This window comes from Styela clava, chromosome 13, assembly GCF_964204865.1.
Source record: "Styela clava chromosome 13, kaStyClav1.hap1.2, whole genome shotgun sequence".
Lineage (NCBI taxonomy): Eukaryota > Metazoa > Chordata > Ascidiacea > Stolidobranchia > Styelidae > Styela > Styela clava.
The window spans coordinates 3551557-3571570 of record NC_135262.1 but is presented as its reverse complement, the minus strand read 5'-3'; the positions used below and the strand labels follow the sequence as shown (position 1 = coordinate 3571570).

General features: G+C 34.5%; 2 protein-coding genes across 3 annotated transcripts in view; both read left to right on the top strand.

Moving 5' to 3' along the window:
• The window catches only part of LOC120333189 (ephrin-A1-like), a 28034-nt gene extending 22982 nt beyond the window's left edge, over positions 1-5052 (top strand). Inside the window, exons 2-5 of the mRNA XM_039400557.2 lie at positions 56-213; positions 1576-1704; positions 2407-2628; positions 3042-5052. Of these exons, the coding sequence (XP_039256491.2) occupies positions 56-213; positions 1576-1704; positions 2407-2628; positions 3042-3148 (616 nt within the window). The 3' untranslated portion in view covers positions 3149-5052. The remainder of the gene's footprint in view (positions 1-55; positions 214-1575; positions 1705-2406; positions 2629-3041) is intronic.
• Positions 5053-10585: 5533 nt separating this feature from the next.
• Positions 10586-18132, top strand: LOC120333172 (uncharacterized). 2 transcript variants are annotated; one of them, XM_039400538.2, is made up of 10 exons: positions 10586-10908; positions 11932-12018; positions 12450-12527; positions 13973-14035; positions 14855-15010; positions 15484-15600; positions 16106-16261; positions 16741-16857; positions 16954-17082; positions 17405-18132. In XM_039400538.2, exons 1-10 carry the CDS (start codon positions 10635-10637, stop codon positions 17728-17730), a joined length of 1503 nt encoding a protein of 500 aa, XP_039256472.2. In that variant the 5' UTR covers positions 10586-10634; the 3' UTR covers positions 17731-18132. The 2 variants fall into 2 exon arrangements, with proteins under 2 accessions (XP_039256472.2, XP_039256473.2); XM_039400539.2 differs by lacking the exon at positions 11932-12018.
• Positions 18133-20014: the final 1882 nt, after the last annotated feature.

Here is a 20014-nt window from a genome sequence, read left to right as displayed (position 1 = left end):
TAAAGAATTTGAAAAAATAAATAAATAAAAATATTTTTGTATGTTTTTGTTTCAGGCTTTACAGAAAAGTGATCAAACTTGAAGCTCATATCGACGAATTCATGGACATCATTTGCCCTCAATACCCGGAAGGGAAAGCGGAAGATGAGATGGAACTCTTCTACCTTTACCAGGTCACCGATAAGAAGGCGTACGATGTTTGTGCCATAGAAGGTGAGAGTTGATAAGGTTATTATGGGGTGCGATGTAAACCCAAGTCATAGTCAAGTTTATTATTTCATTCAGTGGAATATAACATACGAATTTAAAAAAATAAATGAAATCAAACATATCTTTCTATCGGGGAAGGGAACCTGCGAGGAACCAAAACTGGTTATCGAGCAGCCAAATCCAAGGTTCGATATCTAATTAAATTTGTAAGGTCGGAAATTAACTAGATATTGTTGTTGAGTATGGCTTTGATAGCTGAATCACCAACAACATCCACTCAAAGGGTATTTGAAACGATGTTTTTGAATTTCGTTTTTGTTTTGGGAAAATAATATCACCACTTTAACTATGTGAACAATCGCTTTCATTTTTTTTTATTAAAAATAGCTGTGAACTATCCAAGAAAAGAAAAACGTTTTACATTCATTCGTTCGTTTTTTGAGCCAGGAACCGCGGGTTAACCACAAATTCGTTACAGTTGCGCTGATATGCAAACTTTAAGTGGTCGAATTAAACGAAAAATAAACTCCTATGCCCGTGTTTGTAATATCAAGATTTTATTACGTGATAACATTAAAAATACTCAGCGTCGGATCAAATCTATTTAGCTATAGACATAGCCTCTGGTTGCTAATATCGTGTTTTCCTGAATATAAGACCCAACCTGAAGCAGGTTCCCTTCCCCGATAGAAAGATATGTTTAATTTTATTTAATTTATCTTTAATTCGTGTATGTTATTTTTGACTGAATGGAAAAAATAAAATTGACAATAACTATGACTTAGGTACCCCATAATAATTAGCCTGTGGTTACTAACATCGTGTTTCCCCGAATATAAGACCTGACCTGAAGAGAAGACCTAATCTGAATTTCAAAAATTTTAATATAAGCTGCCCCCTGAAAATAAAATCTAGTCAATAGCGCGAATTTTTTGTTTTGTTTTGACCTAGACTAGTCGATGGTAAGAAATCTCCCCTACACGTTTTATATGATTGGTCATTTTGAAATAACCTATGTTTAGTATTTTTTAATAAAAACGTGTTATTTATCCACTCGAGTAAATGGATATCGTTTTTCATGTTTTGTATATAAGAAAATCCCGTAATTCTCTACTTCACTTTGTAATTTTGATTTTGGGAAATGAAAATAAAAGACATCCTCCCAAAATAGTGGTATTTTTCTAAAGAGACAGAGTCTTATTTCCGAGGAATGACGGTATGTGGGTATACATGGTAGATAGACAATATGCATCTTACTTCTTCAATTGTGCGTAAACGTACAGTTGCAGAATTTAATGATTTTGGTCCGTTCAATTTCTCTTTTGAAAAATTTGGTTTTACTTATTCATTTTTTTTTAATTTCAGCAAAAAAGAACCCAATACTATCATGTGATTCTCCGGTTTGTCCGACGAAACTCACAATTAAGTTCCAGAAAATTAGTCCGTACCCGATAGGATTCACTTTTCAAGAAGGGAAGACGTATTATTACATTGGTAAGTTGGTTTTATCATATATATAGCTTATATATACTATATTTGCTACGTTTTCACGCGTTTTATCCTAAAAGCGGCTACTTCAATTTGGAATGACTGAGATATCGACGGTTCGGCCTTTGCCAAGTCAATTTATTACATCCTGGTTCAGATGGTTGTAGTTTGAACCCGATACCACAGGGTCATCGCGCTCACATGTATTATCATAAGCAATATTTAATCCAATTCTTGCTTCTATTTTAAACCAATATAAAGATTTCTCGAATATGGCTGACTCCCCAGCCTAATCCACAGTCGGAATAACAGTGAGCGGTATTGAACAACCTATTTTACTTCAACCACAATCCCACACAAACCATATAAAATTTGAAAATTGAAGCAAGTCGAAAAAACGCGATTGAAACAAACAATGAAATTTGAGTACCAGAACTATTTTGATTCTGAGCAGTCTCGTGACCTAAGTTTTATTAACGTAAATTGTTGTTTTGCTTTTCTGACTTCACTTCCACATTCCTTCTTATCAAAATATACATCTGTACGCTGTAACTGTATTAAAAAGTTTCCGAATTCCATCAGCTTTTTTTAAAACTACAAATATTTCGAAATATTGATGTAAAATGTATAACGGTGCTCATTATAAAACAAGAACAAAATCGATAATGATATATCTATAACGCACAAATAAACAAAATTAATTTACAGGAGTTCCAAAGGGCTACGACCACAAAAAGAAGCATCACAACCACCCTTGCAATAACTTGATAAGACTCGAAGTTAAAGTGACAAAAAAGAAAACTAATTTGATCATCCCAGACCTTAAAACTGTATTCAAGGAGTCGACTACTCTGAGGACAACGACTACAGTCAAGACTACTACTTTATCTAGAGTTTTAACGACAAGGAAATCAGTTGCTCGTTCGCCCAGTAAGTGTGAAAACAGTTATATGTTGCGGTCAAAATTGGTAAATACTAACCAATTGTCACGACACGAGCCCGTAAAATTATAAATTGAAACCGTAGCCAATTTTATAAGTAAATTTAGAATGTGTGGACGATATAATGCTTACCTAAAGTAAACCTTTTTTTCGATAATCCCGTGTTAGATTAGGACTTTAATTCACTGATGTTTCGATTAAATAAATCATTATCCGATTTCGGTAGCGGTAATAGATTTTTGGTTGTTTTGGTTGGCTTTAGAAACCGATTTTTAGCAAGAAAGACGTGATTGCGCTGGATAAAGTAAGGTGTGGCAATATCGGTTCGATGTCTTCACGACTCTTTAGCGCCACTACATGCACCACTACAAAACATCTGACAAAGTGACTTTTCTGTTTTAGGTAGCGATCGTCAATCAGATGGAGGTGGCAACGCAGCATTACGTGTTCATTACGTAACACTGATGACATCATTACTAGCACTTCTAACGCTTTACATCAATATGTGACTCTGATAGAAAAACTTTTGGGGCAAGAAGAGCCCTAAGAAAGATCTGGCGGAGATATACGCCTTGATGATAGCCACGACAATCACGCGAAATCATTACAGATTGGAGTGACAGAACCACAATGAGCATGCACGCTGCTAAAGCAATACAAACATTCCCGGATGCTGGAATTGCATATACTTTGGTGTACTCACGGTCTCCTTATAATTAAGGGATTGCTATAAGTTCTCATCACCTGATTTGCTGCTTGCCTAAAGACTTGGAATTGGCGTTCTCTCTAAAGTCAAATTTACAAATGAGGACGGCCAGATGCTCCTCATCTTTTCATTTTGAGAGGGTGTTTCCAAATTGAGGCCATGGTGTAATTGTTTTTTGCTAAATCTGAAAAATAACATTTTAACCCTATAAACCGGCAAATTCTGTTATTTATTTTTTTTATGTACAATGAGCAGGTTAATACCTTGATATAGTAAATAGCATTATGAATTTTAAGAATATCTCAACAAACATATTTTTGCCCAAATTATCCCGTCATGTTGAATACCCCTCACAAAGCGGAAAAAGTCGTTCAAATGGCGAGCAACCAGCTTTAATATGACAAAAATGCTTTATGTATATTTTGACCTAAAAGACTTTGATATTTTACTCAAAAATTTGAAATTTGTTTCGAAACCAAGGTGTTATTTTTGTTATGGACGTCATATCATGATGACGTATATTCAGCATCACAAAAATTTATATATATATGTTGTAACAATTTGGCGATTTGGTTTACATCAAAATTTGAAAATTTTTCGATTTTTATATCTTTGAATAAATGACTTTGTTTTACTTAAACTATAGTTTATGAGCGTCGTGCACCTTCAGACAAAATTCGACATTTTGTTACCGACTTACTGGCCCACAATTTCAGCCAAGGTGAACCAATCAATTCTAGCCTAATTTTAATTTCGTTCATTTTTTATTTGCTTCAAAACCAGTATACAGTTGTTGAAAAAGTTCCATTGTAACTTTACATGTTAATATTTCAAATTTGGAAAATTCCATTCACTGAAACGTGTCACATATTTGCCCACTGATTTGTAATAAGCTACTATGGTTGGAACCATTGAAACTTTTCTGTATGGCTCGGGTAGATAGGGGAAATATTTTTAAATATTACATTTTAGAAAATGATTGCTTTTGCTTCATCCTTGGTCCGTAGGCGATGGAACACAATCAAATCAACTAGAATAATTCAAACCAAGTATGTGGCTATGTGGAGTTACTGTAAAAAACGAGTAACCTTTTATGATTTTTTTCAACTTCAATCACTGTGTTTGATCGCTAAATTTTTTTATCATTTTATGGTTTTATTGAAACTTTTTTACATATGTTTTTTTCCATTTTATTTTATTAATTGCGCAAAAGTAGAACATATGGCACTTATTTAGGTTAATGGTTTTATAGCACTACTTTAAGAGACAAGTACGATTTCCGAACCGGTTGGGTAGTCTTTCGACTAGACTGAATAATAGAAGCCCCTACTCCAAACCCAAAACTTATTTTCCGAAACTCGCTTTGGTTTAAATCAAGCAATCCAAAATCTAAATCTCCCTAACGGCGGAATTTATAGGAATAATGTGAAAAGGCTGAATTTTTGATCCTTTGCTGCTGCTTATCTAAATCAGAAAACTGGTCAGCTTGAATTGGCTCCCTATTTTGCTAGGAATATTACTTTTGTAAGTTTTTTATTTGAGTGCAAACCTAAATTAAAAACCAGATCAGATTGAAAACTGCAGTTATTGCACAGATCACATTGAAATAAAAAAAAAGAGCATAGAAAGAAAGAAAAAAAACACAAAAAGGCACTCATGGTTACAGATACGAGCGTATAGCACTAATTAAATGTAAACTATCTGCATGATTAGAATTGGAAGAAAATATCATTTTAAGGAATGAAACTAACTCGATTTGTAAATCTATAAAGGTGCTTAAAACAGGCAATTATCCAAGGTATAGGGATTGTTAATTTGTTCACTGCAGTGTGAAAATAGCAGCTAAAATTTTAATTCAATTTCAATTTTTTTTCTGTTTTGTTTTTGTTGAAGTTTTTTTTCTTGGTTTTATATAAATAATAAAGAACAAATAAAAAACTTTTGTGTTCATGATATTTCAAATTAGTCGTCTGCAGTCTAGAAATATTCGAATGTGACACTTTTTGAATAAGTTCGTATATGGAGGATGTCTTCCTTTTTCTTTGTGATCCTTCGACGGCGATATTTACCATAGAAGCTAAATGTAAAAATATTCGAACTTGTGGAAAAATCTACCACCGGGTATGCAGTAGAGGCTTAGATTATATCTAGCGTTTTAGGAAGTTATGTAGGCCATTTGGATGTATGCAAAGCGTTTCATGCTATTACTTTTTAGGCTACTCAGTAAGTGACGTATTAGTACATACATAGTCTGGAATGAGGGAACCCGTTGATAATAAGTTAGATAGAAAATATTGAAACCCCCACTTATACGGAACAACACTTAGTAAATTAATCAATCGTATTTAAGTGTCACGTCACAAAAGGTACGCTGGTAACAGGGCAAAAGATTACTTCCAAAGAATGGAGGTTGGTATTTGGTAATCTTCAAATAAAAAACTCACTTGAGGCGTTTGTCGTCGTAATAAAACCAACGTTTATGTCACATCATTCAGAATCGAACTTTTCTAAAAATTCGTCATAAGCTGATTTTGATATACTGGGTTTGCCAGTCGGTCTAATATCATACTTGCATAATCACGCTATAATGAAAGCGTTCACCTTATTGACTGTTGTTACAATATTCAAAGAGCAAGCCTGGGCAAAGTAGACGACAAACGACATCTGGTACCGATATCTATTACAAGAAGATGAATTATCTGGAAAAACTCGAACTTGACTGAAATATGTTGATTTACATTCTTTCAACGCTGTATATCATTACCAGTTTTTGTAGAAAGCGGCTTCGCTAAAAAAATGTTGGCGCTGGTGGCATGGGATTTGAAAACGGGCTTGGTTGTCCAATAGTCTTCATTTTCTGTAGTAATTTAAAATCATCGAGTAAAACGTCAAATATAGATTCGTTATCATAGTTTTAATATTGTTTTATTTCTAAATTGTAAGCAGATTCCTTTGTCTTCATCAGCAACAATAAGTCACGAAAAAAAAACTGCAATTGCACCCCCCTCTAAAAAAAATACCAAACAACAAAAACTAATTAAATATTCAGTACTTCCGTAGTGTGGCATAATTTTATTCCAACTTTCCATATTTTAGTTCTATTACGAGTTCGTGGATTGTCTGTGTTAACCAAGTGAATATCCCCCTCGCTCATAGGCTCCAGTTTCTTTAAACAATTTATTGAAAATGTAGGCTAACAAAATTAGTTACCTCCATATTGGTACACACATTTCTGAAGCGCCAAAAATGTTATATATATTTGCACGCCGCTTCGGGTTGTCTGGGCGCAAAATATAAGTTCATAGGGACAAAAAGCAATTGATAAGAAGTTTAATTAGCCTTAGGTGATAAGGAAACATATAGCGCTTCAAAATTATAGACAAATAATCTGAAAATAACATCGCATGTAGCTTAAAAGCGAATATTTAAGTTGCAATACTTAAATATGATTATACAGAAGATGATTGCAGAATGATTATACATTATACAGTTTAATATCATCAAACATCGCAGGAGAGTGTGTAAAGAAAACTTGTCTTACACTACTGTAATAAATTTGTATGTAATTAGGCACAGTGTGAACATTTCGGACTTTTATTTTCTTATAAATATAAAAGATATCATTCATAGAAATTAGTATGGAAAACTGTAATTCATTCGTGAATTTAGGGTTGTAGGAAGTGGGTATGGAGCAAATCGATAATGCTTTATAAAAAAGAAAGCTATTTTTCACTATTTTAATATTATATTACTAAGACAGTAATTCCCAAATACATGGACAAGAAGGCCGAAACGAAGTAGTACAAAGTCTTTTGCAGTACCGGTAGTCTGACCACCAAATAACTGAGATGTGATCACGGAACCACAGCAAACATATTAAATAAAAAATATACTTGCTATTTTGTAGAAAGAGATTAGGCTGTCCTTATTTATCTTTATAATACTTTATCGTATAAGCATTCTTGTGGCAACAGACACAAATGAGTCCCAAGTAGGAAGTAAACAAAGAGAAAGGAGCTGCAGTTCAATATACAATGCCCTATTACCCTCTGTTATTACTTATCGATCTTAAGATCGGTAAGTATATTGATAGGTATTTGTCTGTCTGTGTGTCTGTTAGATGCACGCGATATCTCACGAAAGCGAGATTGAATCTGCTCCAGATTTTGCATGTGCATTCATCTTATCTCGGACCAGAAGCCTATTGACTTTGAGCGAATTATGTCGTATAATTAGCGAGTTATCAATCAATTATTGATATAGTGATCTAGATTTTTGTAAAGCGAGAGAATTTTGAAACCCGCCGAGTGTGTGTGTGCGATGCGCAGTGCGCAAGTTACAAGAGCGGATGAATCGAAACTGCAGTTTCTGTTTTGGGGGATCCCCTAACTATCGATCGATAAGTCTTCGGTTTCCAACCGATATTCTCGTTTTAATTGTTATTATTATAATTTCAATTCCCAGTGGAATGTAAGTAAAAATTGCATCTGCCCCTTACCAGTATGGGCTGGATTTCCATTACCATCGTTATAACCACCTTGTCTGGTAACGAAAACCTGGCAGAAGTATGTGTATAGGTATTTGTCTGTTTGTCTGTCTCTATGTCTGTCTGTCTGTTTGTCTGTCTGTTAGATGAACGCGATATCTCACGAAAGAGAAATTGGATCTGCTGCAGATTTCGCATGTGCATTCATCATATCTCGTACCAGAAGCCTATTAATTTTGGACGAATTATGTCGTATAATTAGCGAGTTATCAATTAATTAGTGATGGGACACAAGGTGTCACTATGAATTAAGAGCGCTATTTTAGGGGATCCTCTAACTTTCAATCGATAAGTCTTCGGTCTCTAACCGATAATATTACTTTTATTACTTAATTAGTGATGGGACACGCGGTGTAGCTATTGAGTCAGAGCGAAGGATATACGCCGCTAGATCGATAAGTCGGCGGTCTCTGAACGCTATCACGTGTTATATATTATTGTGTTATATTGTAATACCGCTAGGTGACACTGTTAACCCGTATTGTATTTGACCTCGTATATCCGAGGTTGTCATTGCTTTTCTATCTTTCCACGTGTTAAGTGTTACTGATTATTTAGTTTGCTGTTGCTATGGTGTCTTTATTTGGAAATGTTCGACTCTTACAATAAAGTAGTGTTGTAATGAAAACTCGGTGCTTGATATAAGGATCTTAAGGCTGAATACACTAAAGATACTATTTGTCATGATAAAAAAATGGCAATTGTATCTTCCCATTTTCACGAACCCTCTGAAAACAATCCCTGACAAATATGAGTTGTTGTGACTTCACGTAGGTTTACAACCAGTTTAATTAACGTGATGTAATTTGAAAGCAAAATGTCAAAGCTTCATTGAAAAACAAAAACAATTCACAATAAGTTCACGTAGCCTCGGGTGAAAGAAGACATACAGCTACAAAAGTATGAACAAATTGGAATCGTATTAGTTTTAAAGACGCATTTATAAATTGCACGATTTATAGCATAATGTATATGTAATATATATGTATACAGCTTGGTATTTTTCAGCATAGTCAGAATATAGTCAGTTATGATAATCTACTATTTTAAGACTACTATTTTAATAAAATGACTTAACGGGGATATATTTCATTCGTAATTATAATATCTTTAAGGGGAGTAGCATGGAAAGTGATATTATATACAGAAATAATATAGAATACCTAGAAATGAATATGAAGCAAATCAGTAATATCGAATTGGGAAATAACGCATTCACGTAATTTAATTTATATCCCAGTTACCAGTAACACGAAACAAAGCATGTCTTGGCAAATTTCCAAACAAAGAGTTTTTTTAACGGTTCCCAACGCGAGCAAGATATTTTCCCACTTGTTAATATATTACTTAATAATGAGTCTAAATATCCTTTGAGACACTGGGATAATTTTATTAAAACGACTTAACGGGGCTATATTTTAATCGTAATTATAATATCTTTAATGGGAGTAGCATGGGAAGTGATATTATATACAGAAATGTAGGATAGCTAGAAATGAATATGAAACAAATAAATAATACTGAATTAAAAAAAAAACGCCAATGGGGGAGTTCATGTAATTAATTTAGTTCCCAGTAACACGAAACAAATTTATGTCTTAGCGAGTTTTACAAGTTTTAGCGAATTTTACAAGCGGTGTCCAACGTGAGCAAGATATTTTCCCACTTATCAATTTATTACTTTATAATGAATCTGAATGTCCTAGGTTTCCATAATGACCAATACCTTCTACTAGATCGACATCATGTCTATTGCTGGCTCATAGATGATATGCTACAATGCAATGATAATGGGCTCGTTAAATAAAAAGGAAAATTATTGGTCCCTTCGAAGCATGTGAACCAAGATGGCGGACACCGGAACGTAGTATTTGTACCAGGTTAAGGTTAGGCCATAATTTTGTTCCAATTTTCCACATCATAGTTCTATTACGAGTCCGGGGAATAGTCAAGTGACTCCCCCAGTATTTGTACCTGCAATATGGCCTAAAATACATACTACGTTCCGGTGTCCGCCATCTTGGATCACATACTTCGAGAATACCCAATTTTTGAATGCAAGCATACATGCATTCAGATTTTTACATAAACTTCATCTTTTAAAATGATAAATTATAACAACGCACGCAAATACGAGTGAGTACTTCAGCGTGAAATTAACCAAACATCCCTTGGAATATTAGAAACGTTGGAAATGAAGAAATGTATTTTCTTGCGCTTATCAGTGGTTCTTTCTGCCTTCACAGGAACAAAAATATTTTCTGTATTGCATTTATAATATTTTATCTCAGTGGTTCTTAAACGACGAGGCGCGCCCTAGGGGGCGTAGACAATTTATTGAGAGGGCGTCAGCTAATTAAAATAAAAATATTTGTTCAAGTTGATCTTACCCGTCCTATTTTGGATATTTACATTTCTTTATTTTGAATATTCACGTTCAATCCACATATTTTCAACATGTTTTTTGAATAAAACATACTTTTGCCTTACTATCTGTTATTTTTTGCTTATTGTTAGCTAGTTATTTTTGAGGTAGGGCGCGAGACTTGACAAATTCTAAAATAGGGGCGCGGCTTGAGAATTATATAATTAGTACATGTCTGATGCTGGTCGAAATTATCTAAAAAATGAAAATTTAAACTTTTTAAACTAATTTAATACTTTTATTTTATATTAGTTCACAACATTCATATTTCAATTCTCCGTGTCACATAGGAGAAAATTGTTTCTGGTCTTTGCAAGTATGAGTTGGATTTCTATTATCGTTGTTATAATCATTTCGTTTGGTAACGGAAACCTGGCAGAAAAATTGGATTGTCAGTTTAAACGAGGATGTATCGCTAATGGTTGTGATCCATTGCCTCTCTGGAACAAACCAGGTTCCAATGTGAAAGAATATTTGAAAAGGAAAGAATTTCCTATAACTTGTGACATGAAGAATAAAGCATCAAACGATGTTTTAAAACTTTATGCTGATAACGCTGACAATCGACAAGAAATGAAAGAATTGAAACAAGGTAATTTATCAACGAAAATTTAATAACTTCTAATGATGTATGGCGGCGTCGGGTGTACTTCTACGTCGACAACAAAACTGCAAGGAAGCAATATAACTTGAAGATTGAGAAAAAAAACAACAAGAAATAGTGCTCTTAAAACCTTGCCTCGGGTAATAGGCATATCAATTAAGCGTAGTATTCTATAAACATGAGGTGTCGAATATGCTAAGAGTCAAAATACTCTTTTAAAGCGCATATTGAAGGTTTATAGATGTTTTCATTTGTGCATAATATATAAGACGACTTTGATTGAATTTTTAAACAAGCGCTGCCCTGAGAATATAAAGTTGTTGATATTACAAATCAATACCTTTATAAAGTGGATTTTATTATATCGATGGTCACATCTGCTTCCAGATCACAGTTATGGAAATAAATTTATAAAAGAAATAACAAATTTATGCATGTGAAAATTATTAATAGCTCCAAAATGAAAAATGAAAACTTGGATTTCCTACGGGATACAATAAAAGAACAAATTATTTTTGTTTATTGATATAACAACCCATATTACTCGGCTAACAGACGATCGTGTAAAGGATCCCACATTCATAGTCTATGCAAGAAAATACGTCGCTGCCGTAGTGTGTGAACCAAGATAGCGGACACCGGAACATAGTATGTGTACCAGGTTAGGGTTAGGCCATAATTTTGTTCAAATTTTCCTTATTTTAGTTCTATTACGAGTTCGGGGACTAGCCAAGTGACTCCCGTAGTATTTGTACCAAAAATTATGACCTAACTCTAACCTGGTACACATACTACGTTCCAGTGTCCGCCTTCTTGGTTGACATACTACGGGAGTATCAAAAATAAACCTTAAAGCAAACCTTCAAGCACAGAAGCAAAACGGGGAATGGGCTTTACAAAAATGGAAAAATAAAGAACAAAATATTTTTAAACCCGTATCAAAAACTTTGGAGAATTCTGAGAACAAATTTTCATTTTATAACTTCAATTTATATTATATCCTGTATTAAGAACTTGATAAACTTCGAAAATTGAATGAGAAGCAGAGAAAAGAAATCAAGTTGATTAAAAGTCAAAAGACTTCTTCAAACAATCAAGGTGACAAACGTTCATTTGCGTGAGCAATGCTATGGATAGATTATCACAATGATAGCATATTGACATATTCGAAATTTTCACTATGTTTCGTACTACAGAACTGGGTAGTCGCAAAGAAGGGGAACCAGGATGGCGGACAACGAACGTAGTATGTGTACCTGATTAGGGTTGGGTCATAATTTCAGGTACAAATACTACGGGAGTCACTTGGCTAGTCCCCGAACTCGTAATAGAACTAAAATAAGGAAGTTTTCAATAAAATTCTTGCTTAATCCTAACCTGGTACACATACTACGTTCCGGAGTCCGCCATCTTGATTCACATACTTTGGTAGTACCCAATTGCGTGAGCAAACTATGGAGAAATTGTCACAGAGACAGAACACAAATATTGACGTATCCCAAAATTTTCACTAACCATTCATTTTACAGGCCTGCACATACTAAAACTAGAAGTTGCAGAGTTGAAAAAGATGCTTGAGAGTCCGAAGATTTCTTCAAACGATCAAGGTGACAAATATTCACAATATTCAAATTTGAAAATTACCGTGTTTCCCTGTAAATAAGACCTACCCTGAAAATAGGACCTAGCATGAATTTTTAAAATGATTTCAATATAAGCCCTCCGCTTAAAATAAGACCTAGTCGGTAGCGCAATATTTTATTTTGACATAGTCAAAAGCAAGAAATCTTTCCCACTTGTTTTAGATGGTTAATAAACTATGTTTAGCAGTTATTTCAGATAAAGTTATTTATAAGTAAATGAATATCATTGTTCATATATTGTAGATTTGAAAATCTTGTAATTCTCTGAATGAAAATAAAAGACATCCCCCAAATCCCTAGTGTTATTTCTAAAAGAACATTGAAATAAGACACTGTTTATTTCCGGGGAAACACGGTAATAACAGACAAAATATAGCTGCATTGTAGAGTTTATCTTATGACAATTTTATCACTGTATAAAACAACCTGATAAAAATGCGATATCGTTATACAGCAAATAAAAAGTAGTTGAATATTAAATTAGTGAAAGGTGAAGGTAGAGCAAAAGCACGAACGGTTCGTACAAAAATGTGCGCTCCAGAAGTGTATGTACTAATATGGAGGGACTAATTTTGTTCACCTATTTTACATCAAGTTGTATAAAGAGACTGAAACCTTAGGGCAGGTGGGATATTCACTTGGCTAACACAGACATTTCCCGGACTCGTAACTAAAATAAGGAAAATCGGAATAAAATTAGGGGGTAACCCTAGCCTAGTTCACACACTACGGGAATACCCAAAAATCTACGCATTCTATTAAATGAAACCTGAAACAGCAACTTTGAATCCGCCTCAAATATAAAACTTTACAGGCTTTGAATATCTTAATTAATAACTTGATTCAAAATTTTAACAATGCGTGTTCATCTACATAAGCTTTAATTGGATCAAGTTGTGTAAAGGGACTGGAGCCTAAGAAAAGGAGTTATATTCACTTGCTTAACAAGACAGTCCCCAAAATCGCAATAAAACTAAAACAAGTAAAATCGGAATAAAATTATGGCCTAACCCTAGCCTGGTACATACGCTACGGAAGTACCCAAAAATGTACGCATTCAATTAAATGAAACCTGAAACAGCAACTTTGAATCTGTCTGGAAGATAAAACTTTAGAAGCTAAATAAAATTATCACCTTATCCAAACTTAACGATGCGAGTTCTGATACACAAGCTGGACTTGTATTTAAAGACTGTAAAAAAATGGGCCTGTACTAGAAATGACAATAAAATATTTATTTGTTTTCTCAATCTATGAAAAACCACAACATGACTGTGAAATTGTAAAAAACTTTCTATCTTGTTTATGGCTTGATTTGATGAAGTTATAAAATTCCCTCAACATGAGATAACCAGTTAGCTTAAATTTATTATTAAAGTAACCTAATACTTTATCTCACCTAATTGCAGATCTGTTATTACTGAAACAAGAAATTAAAGATTTAAAAAAGATAATCAATACCTCACAAACTGGTAAGTATTGTAAAAGTTTTATGCAAAAATTTAATAAATGTTTCCATTTTTTCTTTCAACCTCCCTCTCTGTTTACTTTCTGCTGTTGGTATTGATATTTTTGTTAACTATGGGCCCAATTTGTGATGTGTTCAACTCGACCGAAGAATATAAATTTTTTTCGATGACCGTTGAGTTCATAAAGAGGTAACAACTTTCATTCAAAATATTCAAACTCAACATGATATTTCAATTAAATTTTTATATTTATGTAGGACAGTTTTAATTGCTGTTAATAAACCGTCTTTGAATATTATCCGTTTACCTGCTCATGCTGATATTGGTCAAAAATAATCTATAACACTTCAGCAAATACATAAGTCTATTTCCATTAGCTCACTGGTTCGCAACCAGCGGGCCATGGCCCACCTCTGAGCCACATAAACATTTTAAGGTGGGCCGGAAACCTAATAAAAATTGCTAAACTTTGTTTGTAGCAGCAATGAATGATGAGGCTGTTTTTGCTACGAGTGGCCATTCTCATTTTAATTATTACAATAAAAGTGGGTATCTTTGCAAATAGTTTTTTTTGTTTTTCTGGTAGTCTTGCATATGGATTTCAATAAGCGACAGAATTTTCGGCACTCTCGAAGTATGTGCACCAAAATGGCGCACAATCTGAATCCTAACCTGGTACACATACTGTGTTCAGGTTGTGTGCCATCTTGGTGCACATACTTCTGGAGGTCCGAATTTTCCGTGCAACAAAAGCGGGCCACGGAAATAAAAAAAGTTGAGAACCACTGCTTTGGCTCTCTTTAAACTCGCGTATTCATTCAGAAATCAATGAATCTCGGAAAGAAACAAAAAACCTCCTCAGAGAAATAAATGTTTTCCGTGTAGACATGTACAATCTTCGTCAGGTTAACAAAGATCAAACCAAAGAAATTGAAAAGTTGAAGAATGAGTTGGATTCGCAGAAACCAAGCCCTATAGGTATTTTAATAAGAGTATTTTTAATATTTGAACTTTTGTTTTGAGCAATTTCCGTCACACATTTCGCTAATTACTGCGATACAACAATACTTGGTTGAACACTTACATTAAAATATATAGTTACATGCCGCACTAAATTTTGTATTCTCGTAAATTTGAAGAAGTAATTAATGATGGTGTCTGAAAATATAAAGTATAGTTGTCGAAAGAGTAGTAGTGTACCAGTTTAGGGTTAGGCCATAATTTTATTCCGATTCTCCTTATTTTAGTTCTACTACGAGATCGGGGACTGTCTGTGTTAGCCAAGTGAATATACCCCCTGCCCATAGATTTTAGTCTTTTTACGCAACTTGATGTAAAGTAGGCGAACAGAATTAGTTACCTCCATTATGGTACACACATTTCCGGAACGCCGTCACATTTTATTGAACATTGTATTTTCTTGCTTCACACTTTTCTTGCTTCTTTTTTAGATATTAATCCATGTTCAACAGTAAAATGTCAACGCAATCGAAAATGTTCTAATGTCAATGGAAAAGGAGTTTGCAAGTGCGCACCAGGATATACGTTACAAAACAATCGTTGTGTTGGTAAATATTTGTTCTGTTGTAAAAGTACACGTTGAATGGACCGTATAAGTCACTAAACCAATAATATCGTGGTTCCCAAACTTTGTGGCTCGTGTCTCCCTCCAGGAAGTTTTTAGCACTCATTGCCCCTATTGTTTATTATTCCAGTGGTATTTATAGTGTTATAAGATAATTAACAGACTGGATACAAGTTCTATAAAAGTCGCTGTGTGGATGAGATATACAGAGTGTCCATAAAGCGTTTGTTGTTTTAAGTATTTTTATTTCATTTTAATACATCTGTGAGGGCCGAAACAATATATGGTATCGATAAATTCCCTTTGCAACTTCAATATTTTATTGGCCCCTCAACAAGAAAGAAGTTTAGACAGCTCACGCCTCATACTGTATATTGGTTCATATTAAAATGAATACCTTGATGCAATAAATAATCTATAAAGAGAATTTATGTCTTAAATCAAAAATACTTTGCACAAAACAATAAAGTTTATCTGACACATTACAGGTATCCTTCGCCTACCCTGCACTTCAAATCCGTGTCATAAACTAGCAGATTGCCAAAATGTTGGTTCCAGTCAATATAGATGTGAATGCAAGAAACCATATGTTGGTGACGGGATATCAGTTTGCAGAAAGGGTCCACAAAGTTTCACTTCAATCGGTAAATGTGCAAGTATTTTTAATTCATTTAAATACATTTGTGGGGACCCAAACAATATAGTGTATCGATAAATTGCCTTTGTAAATTTTTTTAGACACGCTATATAACACGTTTAATCAAAAAGAAAGAAGACTGTATATTGGTTTATATTAAAATGAACACCTTGATAAAATAAACAATCTATTAAGAAAATTTGTGTCTTCCTAAATCATAAATATGAAAATACATCTGAAGTTGGTCTGTATTTTTATTGGTTGTTTAATGAGCGCATAATTTTGATATTTAATCTTGCAAGACTTTATTGAAGCAGTCGAACTCAGAAAAAAAAAGGTTCCATTAAACCAAGTTAGAAGTAATCATATATATGTATAAGTATTAAAAATTTTCTGTGCGATTTTAATAATCGCATTTTAATTAGGGCGCATTATAGAAACATTTTCTGAAAAGGTAATATAGTCAGTCATTTATACATGTTGCAGGTACTTTTCCTTGCTCAAATCAATGTCATAAGCAAGCAGAATGCGAAAACGTTGGTTCTAATCGTTATCAATGCAGATGCAAGAAACCATACATTGGCAACGGAATGGATTGCAGAAGTGAGACTTTTCTGCGGTATTTTAATAGGGGCCCATAATGGAATTAAAACATAAAAGAATCTTACAGACTAATATATTTATTTCTAAATAATGCAGCAGAGTTACCAATCGGACCTTGCCTATCAAATTTATGTCATGAGCATGCAGAATGTGAACAAGTTGATTTTCATCGATATAAATGCACATGCAAGAAACCATACACCGGTGACGGAAGGAATTGCAAAGGTGTGTCTTTATCTATTACGAGATTTACTACGCTACATTGGTAATAGTAAATTCACGGAATACAAATCAACCAAAGAACATCATTTGGAGTGTTGTAATGATTAAAAGTCGCCTATATTTATTCATTCAATTAAGCTCCGAATCTTTCATTCTGACAATTTTAGACAAAAAAATAAATCGGCAAAAATATTCAGCTATTGTTTGTCTCCAAATCTCAATTCACGTCAACGGAGTTTTGACAAATTTTAAATATTCAATGGAACAACTTGAAGAAATGAAGAAACATAGGGCGTTCACTAATACATGCTTTTGTTTGTTACAGTTGGAGATGGACAACTAAGAATCGTTGGTGGAAATTCAGACAAGGAAGGAAGAGTTGAAATCTATTATCACGGAGAATGGGGAACTTTTTGTGATGATCATTGGGACATGAAAGATGCGAATGTTGTTTGCCGCACTTTAGGATTCAAAAAGGCAACATCTGCGCTGAAAGGCGCGCTTTTTGGAAAAGGAAGCGGGCGGATTTGGATTTATGTTGCTAATTGCAAAGGCACTGAGAACACTTTCTCCGAATGTAATATCGGTATTCAAAATATCGGCAAAATAATTTGCTACCATGGCAAAGGTGCTTCTGTTATCTGTGAATAGCTTCTATACCATATGTTCCCAGATCAGTTCAATTTGTACAAATATAGGTTCTCCGGGCGGTAGTATCTGTACCAAGATGGCGCACAACCTGATTACAGTATGTGTACCGGGTTAGGGTTAGCAGGTTGTGCGCCATCTAGGTACAAATAATACGGGAGCGCCCAAATATATACATACAATAACAATGTTCAACATAATAAACCAATGATATTAATGATGTATAACAGTGGTTCTCAGAAGGTGTGGTGCGACCCACGAGGGGGCGTAGATAATTTTCTAAGGAAGCGTGAAGTTAATTAAAAATATAAATATTTGTTAGATTCGATTTTGTTGGATTTATTTTGGATATTTATGTTCCATTTAGAACCACTGGTGTGTAAAATAGTACAAATAAACTGAAAAATTAAAGATGGACTCATCACGTATATGTAAATTTTGTATTTCGGAATACAGTTATTGACAGTAGATATGAAAGGAAAAACGAGGTTTATAATGACCCGCATTTTCCATATCTATGAAACTCCCATCTACTTATTACAGCATTGCACTACGATTACCACCTTGAAATTTTTAGCTAACAAAAAAGCAGTTCGGCTGATATTTCTTCTAACAATTAGTGTACTACAACAGTTTGATCCCCAAACAAGACGTTTGGGAACCAATACATCATTTATTCCCGTAAAGCGTTCCTAGAACTGTGAAAACTAAATTATCAAACCCAACTTGAAGTCGCAAGAAGAGACAACAGTGGGTGTGATAATCACTCTTCACATTTATTCCTATCTATTCCTAACTAAGAAGCTAACTACATATACCTCAAACACTCATCTATAAAAACCCAGCGACAATCAATTTTCATCCATAGATTGACGAAATCTATTAGCGCCGACCTCGTATATTATTGCAATGAACGAAGCGCTCCCTAAACATTCCAACCTGCTTAAGGTCAGCTTTTTCTAACCAATCCTGTGTTTTGTGTGCGCGGGCGATTTCGCTACGCTACGTTGAGTGAATCCTAGCTAAATGGTGAAAGCACCAGGGGGTTAGGCTATCTAGATCAAAGCGCGGGTGTTTACTCACCCTGTATTTAAAACACCGACTCAAATATTGCAGTCTTGAGCCTGTTTACAAACGCCGGACGAAGCTCTGTAATAAAGCTGATCGGCCTGACAAAACCCTGGGTTGCCCAAGAACTAAGAAAACATTTACAATAGGCGATTTTGCTTTGGTGCGCAGTTGGCCAAAATATTTGAAATTTGTTTTACCACCATCGCGTTTTCACGTGGTTTGCGGGACCCAAAGGCAAAATTCTCAATACAATTGTGTGCGTTACTAAAGTAATCAACTACGATTCACCTTAGACTTACTACCTCACTAGTAGCTTAGTGCTACCGGGCTTGGCAACATTGACTCGAGCTTCAACAAATAGAATCCTTTGTCAATATCAATTGAAAACTTCTCCTCTCTAAGCGCAATAGTGACCAATAGTTTTTATAAATTCGAATATCAAATCTAAACTAGAGCTACGTGCAGCTTTAACAGGCTTCCCGCGTAAAAAAAACTGAAGACGCGTTTTGCTCACTGGAGCGTGAAAGCGTGGTCAGTCATGCATAAAATTTGCAATTTATGATGGGGGACTTATTATCTGCATGTGATGTAAATTTCAAGTCTCTAAGTAGTGTCGTTCTCGAGAAGAAGATGAAAATCCTATATTGCTCACTGGAGCGTATCGCCGAGGTCACTCATGCGTATCCTTGACATATCGTATCCGAAACATGTCCATTAATCATTGTTATGAATTTCAACCCAATAGCATGTATCAATTTTGAGAAATCGCAAAAAAACTGAAGACGCGTTTTGCTCACTGGAGCGTGAAAGCGTGGTCAGTCATGCATAAAATTTGCATTTTATTGCTAGCTGAGAACTTCTGCACATTTGAGGCGAATTTCAAGTTTGTAGGACCAATTTGAAAAAAAATAATAAAAATAAATAATAATAAAACACAGGAATACAATAGGTTCCCTGCTGACAAGCAGCGGGAAGCCTAATAAATGATTTAAAAATGTATTCAGACCATTCACGTGAACAAATTTGGGATTTATTGCCTTTTATTACACCAGAGAGAATCTATTGTACCTTCCAAAGTCTTTCGTCTGCTTCATCCTCCAATTCGAAGGCACTCCTGTACTATGGCCTACCATGCAATAAGCAATACAGGGAGTGCTCTGGTTACGACGGTTGCGACTTAAGCTGTTTCGAGGTTACGAACGCAATCCATAAAAAA